This window comes from Silene latifolia, chromosome 9, assembly GCF_048544455.1.
Source record: "Silene latifolia isolate original U9 population chromosome 9, ASM4854445v1, whole genome shotgun sequence".
In the NCBI taxonomy this organism is placed as follows: domain Eukaryota; kingdom Viridiplantae; phylum Streptophyta; class Magnoliopsida; order Caryophyllales; family Caryophyllaceae; genus Silene; species Silene latifolia.
Genome location: NC_133534.1, coordinates 119,233,474 through 119,255,165, shown reverse-complemented (window position 1 = coordinate 119,255,165; position 21,692 = coordinate 119,233,474). Strand labels below are relative to the sequence as shown.

The window sequence follows — 21,692 nt, the reverse complement described above, 5'->3', positions numbered from 1 at the left end:
CAATTAGTCGAAATTAGCCAATTTGGGGGGATGCCTAGTGAAGACCCTCATTCTCATATGGAAACCTTTTGTAACTATTGTGATGCGATTTCTCAAACCGGTGTGACTCAAGACCAAATTCGATGGGTCTTATTTCCTTTTTCTCTAATCGGCACCGCGAAACAATGGTTGAAGGGCCTTGACAAGGCCACTCTCGAAATAGATTCTTGGAAGAAGTTTGCTCTAGCTTTCTACAAAAAGTTCTGCCCACCAGAAAAGACTAACATGGTAAGAGCTCAAATTACGGGTTTTAAGCAAAGGGATGAAGAATCTTTGTATGAAGCTTGGGAGCGGTTTAAGGGAATTTGTCGCTCATGTCCCCACCATGGACTTAGCGAATGGTTCTTGGTACAACAATTTTGGAACGGTTTATATGAAGATTCAAGGAACATTCTCAACATGGGATCAAATGGAATGTTCACTGAAGTTGATGACAATCAAACATGGAACAAGATTGAGGAAATGGCGGTCCATAACTCACAATATAGTAGACCTCGCAAGGCTACTAGAGGAGGAAGGCATGAAGTGGACTCCGTTACTCAATTGGGTGCTCAACTTAGTGCTCACATTGACACAATCAATTTAAAGTTTGAACAAGCTATGGCTAAACATGAAGAAGCCTCAAAATCACCAAAGCATCATGTTAATGCCATGACGGCATCCTCATCAATCCCAAGTGGGATATGTGAGAATTGTGGAACTTTGGGACATGACCAAAGTGAATGTAGGGGAACAAATGAACAAGTAAATGCTTTCCAAGCATACAAGAGTGGTACCCCTTATTCCAATTATTACAATGAAAACACCAAGTTTCACCCAAATCTCTCATACAAAAGCCAAAATGTTCAAAATCCTCAAACAAGTTACACTCCACCTCCCATGAGAAACCAAAATCAAAGACCCTTTTACAACCAAAATCAAGGTTACCAAAATCAAAATCCATACAATCACCAAAATGACCAAGGTTTGGATGTTCAAAAAGCGGTCCTCCAAATGCAAAAGAATCAACAAGAGTTTTTTACTCAAATGCAAAAAGATAGTCAAACAAAGGAAACCACCATCAACAACATTCTAGCTCACACCAAGATGTTGGAAACACAATTGACTCAACTAGCATCTTCAAGATGACAAAGACAAAAGAGGCAATTACCACCTCAAAGTAATCCCCCAAGACATGAAACGGTTAGTGCCATTCACTTGAGAAGTGGTACAAGGTATGAAGCACCGAAGAAGCAAGTTGAGGATGAAGTTGTGGAAGCTAGTGATAAGGAAGAAATTGTGCAAAACTCCAAAGATGGAGAATCATCAAAAGAAGAAATTTCAAAGAGAAATGAAGACAAGGTCAAGGAGAAGGAGCCCATTGTGATTAGACTTCCTTTTCCAAGTCGTCAAGCCAAGCCCAAATTTGATGACCAACTTGGAAAGTTTATGGAAATTGTGAAGAATTTGGAAGTCTAAATTCCCTTCACGGAATTAATCAATCACGTGCCGGCCTATGCGAAATACATGAAAGACATCCTCACAAAGAAGAAGTCGATCCGGAAACTTGAGACTATCGCCTTCACTAAGGTGAGTAGTGCAATACTTCAAGGGAGTTCACCTGCAAAACTAAAGGATCCGGGAAGCTTCTCAATACCGTGTACCATTGGCGACACCACAATAAACAAAGCCTTATGTGATCTAGGGGCTAGTGTGAGTGTTATGCCGTACTCGGTAAGTAAAAGGTTGGGAATGGGAGAGCTTAAATGCACCAATATCACACTCCAAATGGCCGATAGATCGACGAAGACACCATTAGGGATATGGGAAGATGTCCTCGTGCGAATTGGGAAGTTTTTCATCCCGGTGGACTTTGTCATTGTTGATATTGAGGAAGACTCCAAAATTCCAGTCATTCTTGGAAGACCCTTCTTACACACCGCGGGTGCGGTGATTGATGTAAAACATGGTGAGCTCACTCTAGAAGTGGGAGATGAGAGTATAACTTTTAATCTTGACAAGACTATGAGAGATCCCTGTTTACATGAACCGTGTTTTATGATCGATCATTATAGTCGGAAGGATGAAAGGAAGAAGTCGGAACTCCAATGGAAGAAGAAAATTGAAGATGCTCCATTCAAAGAGCAAGTGAATTGTGACAAGGAGAGCTTGCAAAGCTCACCAAAATCAAACAAAGAAGAAGAAGATGGCCTCATTGGCCAAGAAAAGGAAATGGGAAAGTTGTCACCATCAAATCAAGAGATTTTCAATGATCAACTTAATGAAGTTTGTGGTCTTTGGGACGATGAATTTGAAGGGATTTTTAATCCCTACATTGGTAATGCCATCGATCAAGACCGACAACAAGGGCCAAGGTCTATTGAAGACCTCTACCATGACAATGAACAAGATTTTGATTACTTTTTCAAGGTGTTGAGCAACATCAATAACACCTTGGACATGCCCCCTTGACATCTCATCAAGAATGAGAGTTTGGTGGAGTCCTCCCTAAACCACCATTTGTAAATATTTCTAACTCCCTAACTTGCATTTCAATTCTTGTATTGCATTCTTGTTATTTTTTGGATTTTTATACTTTGATCAAGATAATTATCAAGTTTTAGAGAAGTGAGGGAGGGATTAATAATTTCAATTAATGTGTAGTGCTTTAGCTTAGTGTGGGGATGACAATTGCCTAGGCTATCCATGCCTTAGTAGTGCCCCCACAATGAAGAACACAAGATATGAAGAAGAATGGAAGAATGGCAAGGGATATGCATTGTACACGGATGGGGAACCAATCCGGTACAAAGGGGTCGAATCCGAGCGGATTCAGGAGAATCCGCCCGTTTTCAAGAAATCCGAGCGTGTTGGGTAGAAGACGCACGTCCTGAATTGAGCTGAAGTTTTCAAATTTTTGACTGTCGGCAAATCCGAGCGTCCTACATCCTAATCCGCCCGTCTTTGAAAATCCGCCCGTCTTGAAGAGAAGACGCCCGTCTTCTAAGCTGAGGAAAACAAGAAAAATTCCTGGACTGAAATCCGCCCGTCTTCAGGAGAATCCGCCCGTCCCGTGTCTGCGAATCCGAGCGTCTTCACTAAAAGACGCCCGTCTTTAGGCGAGTTTTTCCCAACCCAGAAAAGGCAGAATCCGCCCGTCTTGAGCAGAAACCGCATGGATTGCCCCTGCAGTTCGAATTTTTCGGGCATTATAAAACCCCTCCCACATTCATTTCTTCATTCCTTCATTCATAACACTACTCAAAACTCTCATCCTCTCCATCCCAAAAACAAAATTCCTCAACTACATTGACCAAAATCAAATCAAAACATCCTTTTAATAACAAATCAATCACTCCTTTTTCAATAAAAATCAAAACCAAGCACAAAATCTTCAACCTTTGAGTCGATTTTTGAATTCATAAAGGCAAAGCCTTTCATCTTTAAATCGATTTGGGTGCACTAGAAATTGAAGATTTTTCACTCTTTCTTGGTTAATTCATCAATGGCAAGGACTAATGGAGCAACAAAGGCAAAGGCACCAAAGGCAAAGACACTTTCATTAAGGCAAAAGACTCTTCAAGCGAAGAAAGCATTGGCTATGGTGGTAGCAAACCCAAACTTGGAAGTGCAACAACAACAACAACCTCCCATGGGTGCAACAACATCTACTACTCCGGAAATTGATCAACTTGCAAACTATCCGGAGGTAACTTTTATTTCCAAAACCCATAGGGACACTTTTGCTAAGTTTGCTAGAAAATCATTTCAATCCACCAAGTTTATATGTGAAGATACCTTAGAAAAATTGGGTGTTCTTGAGCAAACTAGAACCTTCTTCAAAGCCATGGGGTTGGAGAAATTGTTTGAATCAAAAGAATTGACATACCCCTCCCTTACCTTAGAATTTTTGAGTTCTTTGAAAGTTAACAAGGTTGAGACTATGGAGAACCTCGAGTTTCGTCTAGCTAATGTTAGAAGACGCATCCCCTTTAGGGAATTGGGTAAAGCTTTGGGTCTTAGTGATGAACCGAGTTATTTTAAGAATGTTGGCAAATATGACCCCGACCCTCTTTGGGAGGCAATTTCCGGTAGGAAATTTGAAGACTTTCATACGAGTCGTGCTCTTTTAGTCCACCATCCGGGCATAAGAGTATGTCACAAGGTCGTAGGGAGCACCATCAATGCAAGAAAAGACACCAATCATTTCACCAAACTCGATTTTGTTCTTCTTGAGTCGGCTTTGAACATTGGAAGAGTACACACCAAGCCTTTCAACTTTCTAAGGCTATTGGTGGATAGATGGCTCAACATTGATTGTGGGAAGAAAGGCACTACCGTTATTGCAAATGGAGGCCTAGTCACTATCCTAGCTAAATACTTTGATCATAACTTCAACAAAGATAACAAGTATGAGGCGAAAGAAGGTGGTCATCTCGTTGATTTGCATACTATGATACACAAATACAAGTGGGTTGCCCATAACCCTCTTGACACGAAGTATGGATGGCTCACTAGTGAGGCTAGTTCTTTCACTTTGCCTTCAAAGATTTGTCGATTGAGTGTCCACCGGACCAATTATCTACTTCCCCTTTCAAAAGAGGCCGAGTATATTATCCAACAACAAAAGGGTGAACTTGAAATACCCTCCTCTTCCATTGTCACACCACCTTACCCTTTTGAGTATCAAGAGTTCAAGCCGGAATGAGTTGAAGCAAGAAATGATTACTTGACTCTTCTCATGCAAGCAATGCACAAGCAAGCCTTTGAGGATCGGAAAAATGCTTACTTGGCTCAATATCCACCCCTCCTACACTTAGCTAGGCAAGGACTACTTGACCCATCATGTCCTTTGCCTAGTTGGGCGGATAAGGAAGTCCTATTTCCGAGTGCATCTAGGGTTGTTCCGGGTGATAATGAGGTTGTTGGTAATGAAAAAGTTGATGATATCATTGATGAGGAAGCAAGTGAAGAAGGAGAAGAGGATGATGGGGAAAATGAAGAAGAAGGTGAAGAAGCAAGTGAAGAGGGAAGTGGCAATGAGACCACTTCTAATGAGGATAATGATGATAGTGATGATATGATGGAAGGTTAGCAAGCTTTGGAGGCTCATACCCTCTCAAGGTTTGTCTATTTATCTCTTTGTTCTATTTATTTATTTTTCTTGATCATTGTTGGAGTAGTCCTAGCATCATTGAGGACTCACACCTCGGTACTTTTTGAGGTGTTCTCATTCTATTGTTCCCACTTTCAAAATCCAAAATGACAAATTAGTTTCATGCATTGCATAGTGTGTGCATGAACTACACCCATCCTTGGACATTAGCAATAGTGTCTAACTCGGTTTGGGGAAGTTAATGCATACACAACGGGAGGTAATCTAAATTATCCTCTCCATCATAAACAAAAACCATGCATCATGTAGTATAGATTAGTGTAGATTGTATTTAGTGTAGAAATCATGCATCATGTTTGCATAATTTCCCATCATTTTGGCCATTGAGGACAATGCCCATATTAGTGTGGGGATGGGGAATTCTAACTTAACTCTTATTCAAAAATCCAAAAAAATTGAAAAATTTCGAAAATACATAAAAATTTGAAAAATTGAAAAACCCAAAAACATGTTTATTCCTTTTGTAGCATAGTTATATTGTATATATTATACATTGTATTTGTTCTATCCTTGTTCACATTGATTGACTACGTCACATCCGAGACATGAGGATATTGAAGACCGCATGGTATGATCTTTCCAATCTCCTTTTTCCTCTTTATGTTAATGACTATGTGGCTTTATTTTGATTGATGCGGTATAACAATGTGAATTTAGGACTTGCATTTAGTTTATATGTCATATTAGTTGATAGAATCACTTGCATTAGGATGTTTATATTAGTTGCATCATTGCATGTAGTTGCATTTAGAAAAAAGTTTTGAAAAGTGCCTAATTGAGAACTTTGACAAGAGCAACTAAGCCATTACAAATACTTTTTCAACTTAAGACTTTGCCTACTAGAATGGTTGTAAAACACCCAAGATAGTGTCATACTAGTGTCTTTTGACCCATGACCCAAAGCCTAGTCAAGGGTTTGCATGTGAGTCACCTATCCAACCCCGTGATGCGATGTGCACTTGGTTAACTTGTCTAGGTGACCTTGATTGACCTTGTGGTAAGGCAACCTAAAAATACTTTCTATCAATAAGCTTGAAGTGCTCATTTCGAAAATTTTGTCATGTGGAAGTAATTTAATGCCAAAGAAACCTCAAAAGTTATGAATTGTTGAATGTTGAGAAATTTAATTATTTTGATGGAGGCGTACCACTTCGATGTGCTTTGGAGCGGGATCCATTGAATTGGGCCCCCACACGGTTGTGAATTTGGCCGCCCAGAGACAGAGAGACTATCACCCCGAAAAGCTATTGTCTAGAGGTTAACCGGTTGCCTAATAAGCGCTTGGCAAAAGCAAAGGACACTAGCCCAGAAGGGACAAACCCCATCTTAAATTTTTTAAATGTGAAAGTGAAATGAGGACAATTTTAAATACTAGTCATATCCACCCGTTGTGTATAAAGATTTGAGCATTTCATTCCCAAAAAGCCTTTTTGTCAAGCCACTTTGTCGAGCTTGGGATGATCCATGACCTTTAATTTTGTAGAGAATTCGAGACTTGTCATGTCATATGCTACTAGCATCATAGGGATCATCATTCCACCACCATCCGATCGCTCTTGACGAAAGCATTTGGAAATTGAGGACGAAAGTAGTCTAGTTTAACACCATTTGGAGGTGATTTAGTGCCATCCTCTTAGCCCTAGTAATTTGTTGAACTAGTATTTGTGAAGGATTACATGCTCTTAAATTTGTTCTCTCTTGGTTGCCTCCGTCACTTGATGAGGAAGTGGCTATTCCTTTTGTAGATGCATCCATTATGTGATCTTGTGTGCTTAATGTTTGGATGTGTCGCCATTTTGGCAAGACCCACCTTGCCTTGCAAGAAGGCATCCTACCTAATGGTTGTCTTATTGTGAGTTGAAGGGGCGGAGTGAGACCCGCTAATTGTCTCATATCGGCTATGTTATTAGGTTAGTTTAAATAATGGTCCTAGTCTTTGTCACCTTTTTACTCGGGACGAGCAAAGGTTCGGTTTGGGGATATTTGATGTGACCATAATTAGCGCATATTTAGACCCCGAATTAGTCTTGTTCCCATGCTTTTTAGTGCATATTTGGGTCATTTATTGTCTTTAGTTCTTTGTTTTGCATATTCTTTGAGATTTTGATCCCTTGGTAGGAAAGGAGTGCAAATCTTGCATTTTCATGGCAAAACGAGACTAAATTGATCAAATTCAATGACCAAGCATCAAGGATAGACAAGATTAGAAGGCCTTTGTACATATTATAATAGATGAGCAATGTTGAGAAAGGATCCTTGAGTCCCCAAGGAAATCCCAAAGGAATTTATGAAGAAAAGGGAAGAAAAGAAGAAGAAATGTTGCTGAGGAACAATCCGTGCGGATTGTCTACAATCTGGCCGTCCTCCACATGCACAATCCCTGCGGTTTCATCCCAAGATGCTCGGGTTTGCCATCACCATAATCTGTCCGGATTCCTCCAAAACCGCCCGTGTTCCACCACCAGAATCCGCCCGTCCCGACTCCAAAACGCACGGATTCCTGTACAGCGCAATTTCGTCTTCTCCAAGCTACAAAGAAAGAAGCCCTTCCTTCGAAAAATACCGGCTCCTCCCTGCTCAATCTAAAAAGTGTAATTACTAGTTTAGCCCTTAGTTAACCCTAATGCATCCCCCTAATTTCCAGTATAAATACCCCATTAGTCTAATTAGAAGAGCATGTTCTTCTTATCAATAATTAGAGTAGTTAATATCAATCAAATCCCTCTTTAGTATTGTAATCAACAATTAATCAAGTTCTAATACAAGTTTTATTTCCTTAATCTCTCTTTTGTTCGTCCTTTATTTTGGGTAATTGAAGATTATTTGGGTTATTATTGGGAGATTGACAACCTCTCAATCAAGAATCAAGTACTTCTTTTATCTTTGCTTTATTATTGGAATCATTAGTAGGTATAATTCTCTTAATCCCTCTTTAATTATTGTTAATTACTTTCATTTATTCATCATGTTTCATTTTGTTGGTATGATTGACAACCTTGCTAGCATGATCAACATGATAATGAGTGAGTAGTGACCTAGATAGGGTTAATGGGTGATTAGGGGAAACCAACATGGGGAATGATTCATGCTTAATTTAATATGCTTTCATGGTTTATTTGCTTGCTTGTTTTGATCTCAACTCATGCACATGTTATGTTTGATGAAATGCTAAGCCTATGAATACTTGCATTTATCACCATCTCCTATCTTTTCAATGAGACTTGTAAGACATAACCCAACTGGAGTCTCATTAGACCATGCATGTTGTTGAGTAGGGAAGACTAAGTCGACTTGTAGGTGTTGTACAATCTAATCGATTCGGCTCCGGGACCCAAACTTTCCTAGGGTTGTAAGATATAACCCAACTCAATCCATCACAACAATAATTGCTTGCTTATAATTTAAGAACATGTTTGTATGATCAATTCCCATGAATCCCTTATGACCCCATGACACCCTAGTGCTTTTTATCAATTGTTTACAACCCTTTCAATTCATCTTGCTTGTTTATTTCCATTGCTATTTAGTTTAGTGACCTTCTACATCAACCCAAATTGTGACACCCCTAAGACACCACTAGTTTCAATAGGAATCTCATTTCAATACCCGTCCCTTGGGATCCGACCTTTACTTGCCTCTTTACTAATTGTAGAGTTGTTTGTGAAGCTATAAATTGTGTTTTGATTCGGACGTGACCCAACGACCACATCTATTTAATTGTGAACACGAAACGGACCGATCAGTTTGATGAAATGCGAGCCTATGAATCCTTGCATTTTTTAACCATCACTTACCTTTTCAATGAGACTTGTAAGACATAAACCAACTCGAGTCTCATTAGACCATGCATATAGTTGAGTAGGGAGGATTAAGTCGACTTGTAGGTGTTGTACAATCTAATCGATTCGGCTCCGGGACCCAAACCTTCCTCGGATTATAAGATATAAACCAACTCGATCCTATCACAACAATAATTGCTTGCTTATAATTTGAGAATATGTTTGTATAATTAATTCCTATGAATCCCCTATGAACCCATGACACCCTAGTGCTTTTAATCAATTCTTTACACCTCTTTTTAATCATCTTGCTTGCTTACTTTTATTGTTATTTAGTTTAGTGATCTTCTTATCTCAACCCAAATTGTGATTCCCCTAGACACCACTACTTGCAATCGAAAATCCTACATCAATACCCATCCCTTGGGATCCGACCTTTACTTGCCTCTTTACTAATAGTATAATTGTTTGTGAAGATTATAAATATTTTTTTGGTCTAGGTACTCCTAGCGACAAGTAACCGAAATCTAAGCTCAAAGCGGACCGACCAAAAATGGCGTCGTTGCCGGGGACGGTGTTATGTGATTATGTTCTTGTTTGTTTGTCTATTTTAGTTGTGCTTTAACCTTGAGGAACTTTTTCCTCAAGGTTCGTTCTTACCGTTTTTGTGTAGTTTCCTTGGTTGTAGTTGTTTCCTTGTCTTAGCTATGATGCCTCAAGACTTGGCACATGGAGTTTGTGGTGGATCTTTTGAGTATGACTATGGCTATGGGGAGTTTAAGTAGCAAGTCAACACAAACCTACCTTACAACTTATACAATGAAAATCCTAACTACTACCCCAACTTTTTTCACCAATATCAACAACAACCACCCACCCAAAACTCACTTTGCAACCAATTCCAAATGCCACAATATGAGCACTTTCACACCCACCCACAACAAAAAGATGAGCCCAACTTTGACATTTAAGATGTGGTTCTCCAAATGATGGGACACCAACAAAATTTCTTCACACAAATGCTAGAGGAGAGCCAAAATAGGGACAATGTTCTTCAAAGCATTGTTACCCATGGTGAGGAGTTGGCAATTCAAATTGCCCAAATGAAAGAAGCCCAAGTAACTACTCCTCACCATTCCTTAGACATTGATCATGAATGCGAGTTTGAAGGAGTTACCTTTGATGAGAAATGCGAAGAGCCAATTTCCTTGAGCTCTTGTGAGTATGAAAGTGTGGTATTTGATGAAGAAGACATGAGTTTGAGTAAGCCAAATACTCTTAGCCTTTGTGAGTATGAGGGTGTGTCATTTAAAGTGGATGTTGAGGTATTAGAGAAAGAGTTGGTGAAGAGGAGTGAAGCTCCCATTTATGATTCATATGGAGATAGTGATGATTACAAGCCTATGGAAGAAGCTTATGTGGAATATGTGTCTTGCAATGACTCATGGAATGAAGAAGAGGAATGGAGTTGTGAGATTGCCTCACTTGAGGAGCCCATCCTTGAGAAGTTTGAGGTATGCTTCCATGAAGAAGATGAATTCCTCTCTCCTATTGACCATGAACACCTTTTTGTACCCACCATGGAACCTATGATTGCTGGAGATGATATGGTGTATCTTCTCCAAAAAGTCAAATCATCATATAAAGGGTACTTGGCGGAAAAGCTCAAGAACAAAATTGCAAATGAGCTTACTTGTGGAGACTTGGCACCCACAATCTCAATTCCAAAGCTACCTCATCATCAATGTTATGAGAATTCTCCTTCTACTCATGAAGGATTGATAAATCCAAATGCTATCACCATATTTGAGGGAGACGAGAGAGAATGGAAGCCTCCCGATGACAAGAAATTTAAGCTTGCTAATTTGGAGAGCCAAAAAGGCTATGATGAAAAGGCCAAGGTGAAGGGGAGAAATTTTAATGAAAAGCCCCTTGTGGAGGATTGGCTCTATTCCATTTTGAAATGGCCATTGTTCTATCTTTGCTTATTTGAGGATTGTGCTCAAGCCTTTGACCGGTTATTGAGAGCATTGAGCAACATGGACAACATCAATAATCATGGCAACAAGGAATGAGTTTGGTGGAGTCCTCCCTCAAACCACCATTTGTAAGATATCCTTTCCTTTGACTTTGCATTACATTTACACTTGCATTTAGTTATATACATATACATTTAGCTTGCATTGGTATTATATTTCATATTGCATTTACATAAGTTAGTTCATATAGTATAGTTGCATTGTAATATATTTCACATGATTTATGTAGATAGTTGCATATAGACTAGAATTCATGTATAGTCACGAATGACCAATCCTATTCTTTCTACACTAGAAATAGTGTTTAAATCGGTTTGGGGAGGTTTGATCATAGGTGACCATAGTTTACTAGAAATCATGCATAATGTAGTGTATGTAGATTGCATTCATTTGTTATATATGTCATATAGAATTGTATTTAGTTAGAGCATGCATTCATTCATATAATATCATTGCATTTGTACTTTATTTCAAAAAAATCAAAAATCTTATGCAGTTTAGTTAGACTGAAAAAGAAAGAGTGTGCAGTTTTAATTGATAAGATTGTTGATACAATTAAGAGCTTGGGAGCCAAACGTTTATCTTATGCAGGCAGGCTTGTACTAGTTAAATCTGTGCTTGCTTCTCTTTATAATTAAGTAGCTTCTATGTTTGTACTACCCAAAGGAGTGTTGCACAGAGTTGATGCCATCTGCAAAAACTTCTTATGGGAGAGTAGCACAGAACATAATAGGGCTTCCTTCATTGCTTGGTCAAAAGTGGATTAGGGCTCAAGCAAAGCCAAATTTGGAATCAAGCTATCATTGGGAAGCCTGTTTGGTGGTTGGCAGAGAAACCTGACAAGCTTTGGGTGTAATGGGTGAATCATGTTTATTGTAAGGATCAGGCTTGACATCAACATCAACCTACTTCCAATGCCAGCTGGCATTGGAGGAAGATATGTTAGGTTCGTGATAAAATTCAGGATGGGTTTTTCAATCATAGTTGGAGCATCAGTCAAGGTGGATATAAAGTTAGTTCGTGTTATAACTGGTTGAGAACTAAATGGAATCAAGTCTCATGGAGCAATGCTGTATGGAATTAAATGGCCATACCAAAACATTCCTTTATAGCCTGGATAATTTCCAATGAAGCCTTGATGCTGAAACAAAAATTATTCAAGCTTTATATCAATCCTGATGATTTATGCTGTATCTGTTTGAGTCAGACTGAAACTCACTTGCACCTATTCACTGAGTGTGTATACAGTCAACAGATTTTACAGCTGATTGGCAACTGGTTGATTGCTGATTTCAGCAGTCCTTCTATTCTAGCCAGCATAGCCAGCAAGAGGTGGAGTAAACTGAGAAAGCAAGTCTGCACTATTACTATCTTGGCTGCATGGTATCAGATATGGTCTCAAAGGAGTGAAGCCCGGATTAATGGACAAGTACAGAGAGTTGTTTGTGTATTCAATTCTATTAAGGCTATCATCTCTCAGTGTTTTCATAGTTGTAAACCTGAAGTAATTTCTTATAAAGATACTTGTTGTTTATCTAGAGTGCAATTAGTATAAGTATATGCACTGAAATTGTATGGTACTAAAAATGACTTTGTATTGTTGTTCCTCATTGATTAATATAATTTCTTACCTTTTAGCAAAAAAAAAATCAAAAATCCAAAAACATGTATTTCTTTTTCATTCCTACTCCTACATGTACACTGAGGACAATGTCCAAAATAAAGTGGGGGATGAGAATTTATATTCCAAAAATGTATAAAAATTGAAAAATTTCGAAAAAAACTCAAAAATATGTCTTTTAATTTCATAAAAACAAAACCCATAAAAATTTGGAAAATTCAAAAAAACCAAAAATATGTTCATTTCCTTTGTAGTGTAGTCTTGTATATATAGTTTTGTATATATTGTGTTTGTTCATCTTTTTCACATTGATCGACTACGCCACATCCGAGACATGAGGATATTGAAGACCGCATGGTATGATCTTTCCAATCTCCTTTTTCCTCTTTATGTTAATGACTATGTGGCTTTATTTTGATTGATGCGGTATAAACAATGTGGAATTAGGATTGCATTTAGTTTATTTGGCATACTAGTTGGTAGAAGCATATGAATTAGGTTGTATATATGTTAGTTGCATCATGGCATATAGTTGCATTTAGGAGAAAATTTTGTGAAACCGTCTATTTGGGAAGCTTGACAAGTGTATATAGGCCCTTGTAGATACTTTTTCTTCTTAAGACTTTACTTGTTAGAATACTTGTAAAACACCATAGGATGTGTCATGCTAGTATTCGTTGACCCATGGATTAAGGCCTAGTCAAGAGTACCTTGTGGTGTGATAACTCATTGGCTACCATTTATTCCAAGGTGACCCTTGAAACCATGCAGCCATCATCCACATTCTACCACATTTTGTCAACAAAAGGGAATGGACACAAAAATTGTTCAAAAATTTGAGTTCAAGAATAGAAATGAAAAGAAAAGAAAAAGTTGCAATTGCATCAAAAGAAAAGAGGAGTAACAAAAATGAAAACTCATATGCTTCAAATATAAGCACCCTCACTACAAATGGGGTGACTTTGAAAATGTTCAAAAAGAAATGCAAAGAAAAGTTGAAATTGTCAAGTGTTAAAAAAGCCAAACATCAAAAGAAATGGCAAGGAAAGTGTTCTCAAATGTTATATGCCACAAGAAATTGGGGGGAAAAACAACAACAAAAGCAAACTCCCATATGAAACTCAAATTCTATTGATCCCTTTTCCATTGTATCCACTTTTGTGCGTGGTATAGAGGGGACGACCCTTCTTCTTGTCTAGGCAATAAGGGGAATTCCGCGATCCTCCAGTGTTTCTAACACCATAGGGAGTCTACTCTTGACAAAAGCATTTAACGATTGAGGACAAAGATACCCTAGCTTGACACAACTTGGAGGTGATTTATTGGTATCCTTTTAGACTTAGTAGTTTGAAGAAACCATATCTATAATGGAATGTATACCCTTGGATTGTTTCCCTTATAGATAAATTCGGCCACTTAGATGAGGAAAGTGGCTATTCTTTTATAGATGCATCCATTACTTGATTTTGTGTGCTTTAATGCTTGGATGTGTCGCCATTTTGGCAAGCCCCACCTTGCCTTGCAAGAAGGCATCCTACCTCATGGTTGTCTTGTTGTGAGTTGAAGGGGCGGAGTGAGACCCGCTAATTGTCTCATATCGGCTATATTAGTAGGCTAGTTTAAATAAGGGTCCTAGTTTTGTCACCTCTTTACTCGGGACGAGCAAAGTTTCGGTATGGGGATATTTGACGTGACCAATATTTGAGCATATTTAGTCCCCAAATTAGCCTCGTCCTATGTTTTTAGTGCATATTTGGGTCATTTACTATGTTTAGTCCTTTGTTTTTCATATTCTTTAAGTTTTTGTTCCCTTGGTAGGAGAGGAGTGAATACCTTGCATTTTCATGGCAAAATAGAGCTAAATTGATCGAATCTAATGACCAAGCATCAAAGTGAAGACAAGAATAGAAGGCCTTTGTAAATAATGTAGTAGATGGGCAATGATGAAGAAGATCCTTGCATCTCCAACAAGATCCCGGAGGATTGTTGGAAGAAGGAAAGAAGAAAATGCTCACTGGACTGGAATCCGCTCGTCCCAGCATCGGGACGCTCGTCCAAGAGTCACAATCTGAGCGTCCCACCTGCCTGGCCGCTTGTCCAAGAGCTCCACAATCCAAGCGTCCCACCTGGCTGACCGCTCATCCACCGCTTGCACAATCCGCTCGTCCCGACCTTTTGGACGCTCGGATTGTTCTCCAGTGCAGCCCGACTTCTTCTTGTTCTACTCGGAATGCGCATATTTTCGAAAGACTAGCAAAAAGGAGACTCGCATCTCTCTTCGAGAGGAGCATTTCCTCAACTTTTCTTAAGGACTTAATCGTCATTTAAGCCCTTAGTAACCCTAATTTGTGCACCTAATCCCCATTATAAATACCCCATTATACTAATGAGATGTTCATGTTCTTCTTATCAATCTTTAGTGTAGTTTATATTATTCTAATCTCTCTTTAATCTTTTAATCAACCTTTAATCAAGTATTAATACAAATCTCATTTCCTTAATTTCTCTTTTGTTCATCCTTTATTTTGGGTAATTGAAGATTATTTGGGTTTATTTGGAGGATTGACAACCTTCCAATCATTCATCAAGTACTTATATTATTCTTTGCTTATTATTTTGGATTCATCATTAGGTATAATTCTCTTAATCCCTTAATAATTATTGTTAATCATCTTTACTTATTCATCATGTTTTGCTTTGTTGATATGATTGACAACCTTGTTAACATGCATGTTGAACTTGATAATGAGTGAGTAGTTCCGTTAACTAGGGTTAATGGGGAATTTGGGGAAACCAACATGGGGGATGATTCATGCTTAATCTAATATGTTCACATAATTTATTTACTTGCTTGTTGTGATCTCAACTTATGCACATGTTATGTTTGATGAAATGCGAGCCTATGAATCCTTGCATTTTTTACCCATCACTTACCTTTTCAATGAGACTTATAAGACATAAACCAACTCGAGTCTCATTAAACCATGCATATAGTTGAGTAGGGAGGATTAAGTTGACTTGTAGGTGTTGTACAATCTAATCGATTCGGCTCTGCGACCCAAACCTTCCTAGGATTGTAAGATATAAACCAACTCGATCCTATCACAACAATATCTGCTTGCTTATAGTTTGAGAATATAGTTGTATGATCAATTCCTATGAATCCCCTATGAACCCATGACACCCTAGTGCTTTTAATCAATTGTTTATACCTCTTTTTAATCATCTTGCTTGCTTACTTTTATTGTTATTTAGTTTAGTGATCTTCTTATCTCAACCCAAATTGTGACACCCCTAGACACCTCTACTTGCAATTGTAAAGAGGTGATTAGAACTAGACCTTTATTGAAACTGTTCTAATAACATAACCGATGTGAGACAATTAGTGGGTCTCACTCTACCCCTTCAACTCACAAAAAGACTACCATGAGGTAGGATGCCTTCTTGCAAGGTAAGTTGGGTCTTGCCAGAATGTCGATACATCCAAGCATTAAGCACACAAGAACAAGTAGTGGATGCATCTACAAAAATAAATAGCCACTTTCCTCATCTAAGTGGCAGAAATTAACTATAAAGGAAACAATTCAAGGGTACACACTTCATTATAGATACAATTTATTCGAGTTACTAAGCCTAGGAGGATACTAATAAATCACTTCCAAGTTGTGTCAAACTAGGGTAACTTTATCCTCAATTATTAAATGATTTCGTCAAGAGTAGACTCCCTATGGTCTTAGAAACACTAGAGGATCGCGAAATTCCCCTTCTTGCCTAGAAAAGAAGAAGGGTCGTCCCCTCTCTACCATGCACAAAAGTGGATTCGATGGAAAAAGGGATAAATAGAATTTGAGTTTCATGTGGGATAACACTTTCTTTTTGCCATTTGTTTTGATGTTTGGCGTTTCAATACTTGACAACTTTCAATTTTTTTGCATTTTCTTTTGAACATTTTCAAAGTCACACCATTTGTAGTGAGGGTGCTTATATTTGAAGCATAGGAGTTTTTATTTTTGTTACTCCTCTTTTCTTTTGATGCAATTGCATACTTTTTTACTTTTATTTCAACTCTTGAACTCAAATTTGAACAATTTTTTAGCCCATTCCCTTTTTGATGACAAAATGTGGTAGAACATGGATGATGGTTGCATGGTTTCAAGGGTCACCTTAGAATAAACGGTAGCGAATGAGTTATCATACCACAAGGTGCTCTTGACTAGGCCTTAATCTGTGGGTCAACGTATACTAGAATGACACATCCTAGGGTGTTTTACAAGTATTCTAATGAGAAAAGTCTTAAGAAGAAAAAGTATCTACAAGGGCCTTATATACACTTGTCAAGCTTCACAAATAGATGTTTTCACAAAAAATTTCCTAAATGCAACTATATGCCATGATGCAACTAACATATATACAACCTATTGCATATGCTTCTACCAACTAGTATGCCATATAAGCTAAATGCAACTCCTATAATCACATTGTTTCATACCGCATCAATAAAATTAAAGCCACATAGTCATTAACATAAAAAGGAAAAAGGAGATTGGAAAGATCATACCATGCGGTCTTCATGATACTCATGTCTCGGATGTGGCGTAGTCGATCAATGTGAAAAAGGTTAAACAAACAAAAAAACAAATATATACAATATATACAATACCACACTATAAAGGAAATGAACATGTTTTTGAGTTTTTGGATTTTTCAAATTTTTATGGATTTTGTTTTTATGAAATTAAAGAACATATTTTTGGGATTTTTCGAAATTTTTTAATTTTTTTGTATTTTGGAATATAAATTCCCATCCCCCACTTTATTTTAGACATTGTCCTCAATGTACATGTAGGAGTAGGAATGAAAAACAAAGTACATGTTTTTGGATTTTTAAAGATTTATGGAAATTGAAGTACAAATGCAATGATATGATATGATATGATATGAATGAATGAATGCATGCTTTAACTAAATGCAATTCTATAGGACATATATAACAAATGAATGCAATCTAAACTACACTAAATGATGCATGATTAATGCTTAAGTCACCTATGATCAAACCTCCCCAAACTGATTTAAACACTATTTCTAGTGTAGAAATGAATAGGTTTGGTCATTAGTGATTATGCATGAATTTTAGTCTATATGCAACTAACTATATGAATCATGTGAAATGTGTTACAATGCAAATTATACTACGTGAACTAACTAATGTGAACTATACTATATGAACTAACTAATGTGAATGATATAATACAAATGCAAGATAATTGAAAATGCAATGCAACTATACATGAGAGAAAGAAAGAGAAAATAATATCTTACAATTGGAGGTGGTGTGATAGACACCTCTTGCCATCTCACTCGTCATCATCATCATCATTACGGTATCTATTACCGCTAGAACCTCCTTGGTCATACCCTCCTCCTTGGCCATAGAATCCTCCACCTTGGCCGCCAAAGTTCCCGTCTTGGTTCCCTTGATTAGGAAACAAAAGGTGCAGTTGAGCCCAAGATGGGCGAGGGACTCTAGGGTCGATATACCCTTGTTATGCCATATTGTAATATTGAGGATAAAGGGCCAAATATATGTCAACCCTCCCATCGTGCACTCCAAGATCGACCCGTGGCATAAGCTTCATCAAGTCATTCATGTCCGGAGCATCGGGAACTTGGGGAGTGAACGGTACATGTTGAGTGGGGTAGGGTGGGATGGGTATATAGGACGGTGGTGCATTACCCCTTACCGACATCCCACGAGGTTGTTGAGGTTGACGAGATGCTTCTTCTCTTTGTGGTGGGTTGGGGTGGATCTCAATATCGAGGAGGTAGCTCGGTGTAGGTGAGTACCGACTCAACTGTGGCTCAGTAGGTGGTATGTTCCACCCCGTGAGGACAATTGAAGAACATCCTTTTGTAAACCACTCCATACTTCCAGTTTGAGTGTAGGTGCACCACCGGTGGTGGTTGAAGATGGCATCTTCGTCAATTAAAGTGCTTCCTTCGAGCTTCTCATAGGCCCCATAAAGGTTAAACCCGGGGCAAAGGTCATTTGCCAACATTGTGACTAGGCCTCCCATCACAAAGGTCTTAATGTTAGAGTTCCCTTGAGCATAATCAAAGAACCTTGTAAGCATCTCAAGGGGCGTGTTAAAATTGTAAGGCCTTGTCCCTTGAACATTCAAATAAGATTCTAAGATGGTCAAGTCAAGGAGAGTGCATCTATCTTGTTCAAATCTCCCATTGATAGTGCTGGCTATGAAGCGCTAGGTGATCCGAATAACCGGATGTTGAATTACAAAGGTATAGCATTGTTTCAAGTAAAAGAGGTACCTCCCGGAGATGGCTCTCCAAATGTGGTTAACAATGAAGTCAGAGGGCTTGTAGGTGTTTTCGTTCGGCACATCAAGACCAAAGACATTTGCAAATTGGTCAAGGGTTAACCTATGGTCTTGATTGCATAGTCAGAACTCCAAACAAACAGTTCTCCGAGTATTTGTGACAATGCGGAGACTACACAAATACTCGAGGGTATGGCTAAGATAGGTCTCCTCATGGGCATAGAATAGCTTCCCGAGACCCAAACCATCGAAGAACATTTCAGTTTTATACCTTATACCTAGAACCTCTAAAACAGTGGTATCAATGAACTGAGTGGGTTCGTAATGCTTACCTAGCAGATGAACGAATTTTTGGCGGTGTTCATTGTAAGTGAAGATTACCTCGGGGAAAAATTCGAGTTGTTCCACACCTCCTATCATCACATTGCGATGGCCCCTTGTCTCCCTCGGAGTGGATGAAGAAGTACCATTGCGCTTCTTAGGTGCGGCCTCAGATGATTTCTTGCCTTTTCCCTTTAGGTTCATCATTTTCAATTGAAAAGTTAGGGTTTTGATGGTTGATTTTTGTGATGAGGATTTTTGAGAGATGATGATGTGAGATTTTGAGTAGATAAGATAAGGGAAATGAGGGATGTTGGGGGTGTTGGGGGTGTTTATAAAGGAAAAGGGATGGAAGTCGAGCGGATAAGGGCCGGGCTCGGACGAATTCCATGAGGTTTAAGTAGAAATTAGAGCAGATCCTAGCGTCCCGTGTTGGAGACGAGCGTCTTCGTGGAGCAATCCGAGCGTCTTGCTGAGAGGACGCGCGGATTCTTAGTCAGGGATCCTGGAAGTTTTGAGACCGGCTGGGGACGAGCATATCGTGGAAGAGACAAGCGTCTCTTCTGGGTCAAGCGGATTCTTGTGAATCCGAGCGGATTCTCATCCAGTGCAGATTTTGTTTCCAAGGCTATGCTCAAGACGAGCATCCCAGGTGCAATACGAGCGTCTTCTTTTTAAGACGAGCATCTCATGTGGAATGCGAGCGGATTGCAGGTCAGTGCTGAATTATGCTCATGGCAAGGCTCAGGACGAGCATCTTGCCCTCGGGACAGTGTTTCGTGCCGTCTTTCTCAATCCCTTGTTCTTTTCTTTTGAATTTGTTTCCCTTGCACCCTTTTTTGATTCCTTCTTATCTCTTTCTGAAAATATTCTCAAGAAATGGGTAATTAACCCTCTCGCACTACTCTCATGTAAGGAAATGTAAGAAATGCGAAAATATATACAATATTATACAATGCAAAGATTATGGGAAGGAATATTTTACAAATGGTGGTTTGAGATAGGACTCCACCAAGCTAGTTCAAATTGTCGAGATTCCTTGTCCATTGAGCTCAAGGCTCTTAGAAGAAGATCAAAAGCTTATGAACAAGCCCCAATTCAGCATAAATATGGTTTGCTCAAGTTCAAAATAAAGCTTGGCCAAGGAAACTTGTCATTCATTCTCTTTTTCACCTTTCTCTTGGCACTTGTGGTCGGACTATATTTTTCGGTTACTTGTCGATAGGAGAACCTAGACCAAAAGAATATTCATAACATCATAAACTACTCTACTATTAGTAAAGAGGTAAGTAAAGGTCGGATCCCAAGGGACGGGTATTGATGTAGGATGTTCGATTGCAAGTAGTGGCGTCTAAGGGTGTCACAATTTGGGTTGAGATAAGAAGATCACTAAACTAAATAACAATGTAAATAAACAAGCAAGATGATTAAGATGAGATGTAAACAATTTATTAAAAGCACTAGGGTGTCATGGGTTCATAGGGGATTCAAGGGAATTGATCAGACAAACATATTCTCAAATTATAAGCAAGCAATTATTGTTGTGATAGGATCGAGTTGGTTTATATCTTACAATCCTAGGAAGGTTTGGGTCCCGGAGCCGAATCGATTAGATTGTACAACAGCTACAAGTCGACTTAATCCTCCCTACTCAACTATATGCATGGTCTAATGAGACTCGAATTGGTTTCTGTCTTACAAGTCTCATTGAAAAGGTAAGTGATGGGTAAAAAATGCAAGGATTCATAGGCTCGCATTTCATCAAACATAACATGTGCATAAGTTGAGATCGCAACAAGCAAGCAAATAAATTATGTGAACATATTAGATTAAGCATGAATCATCCCCCATGTTGGTTTCCCCAAATTCCTCATTAACCCTAGCTACGGAAACTACTCACTCATTATCAAGTTTAACATGCTAACAAGGTTGTCAATCATATTAACAAAGCAAAACATGATGAATAAATGAAGATGATTAACAATAATTAAAAAGGGATTAAGAGAATTATACCTAATGATGATTCCAAAATAATAAGCAAAGAATAATAGAAAAACTTGATGAATGATTGGAAGGTTGTCAATCCTCCAAATAAACCTCAAATAATCTTCAATTACCCAAAATAAATGATGAACAATAGAGAAATTAAGGAAATGAGATTTGTATTAATGCTTAATTAAAAGTTGATTACAAGATTAAAGAGAGATTAGAAAAACATAAATTATACTAAGGATTGATGATAATCTAATTAGTACAATGGGGTATTTATAGTGGGGATTAGATACATAAATTAGGGTTACTAAGGGCTTAAATGATGATTAAGACCCTTAAGAAAAGTTGAGGAAATGCTCCTCTCGAAGAAAGATGCGAGTCTCCTTTTTGCTAGTCTTTCAGAAATAT

General features: G+C 38.4%; 1 protein-coding gene and 1 non-coding gene across 2 annotated transcripts; one reads left to right on the top strand and one right to left on the bottom strand.

The window, feature by feature from the left end:
• Positions 1 to 264: 264 nt before the first annotated feature.
• LOC141603312 (small nucleolar RNA R71) lies at positions 265 to 371 on the bottom strand. Its single transcript, XR_012525197.1, has one exon. It is a non-coding gene; the product is annotated as a small nucleolar RNA R71 (small nucleolar RNA).
• An 11,725-nt stretch (positions 372 to 12,096) lies between these two features.
• LOC141601523 (uncharacterized) lies at positions 12,097 to 12,567 on the top strand. The gene has a single exon (XM_074421812.1). The coding sequence runs from the start codon at positions 12,097 to 12,099 to the stop codon at positions 12,565 to 12,567; it is 471 nt and encodes a 156-aa protein (XP_074277913.1).
• Positions 12,568 to 21,692: the final 9,125 nt, after the last annotated feature.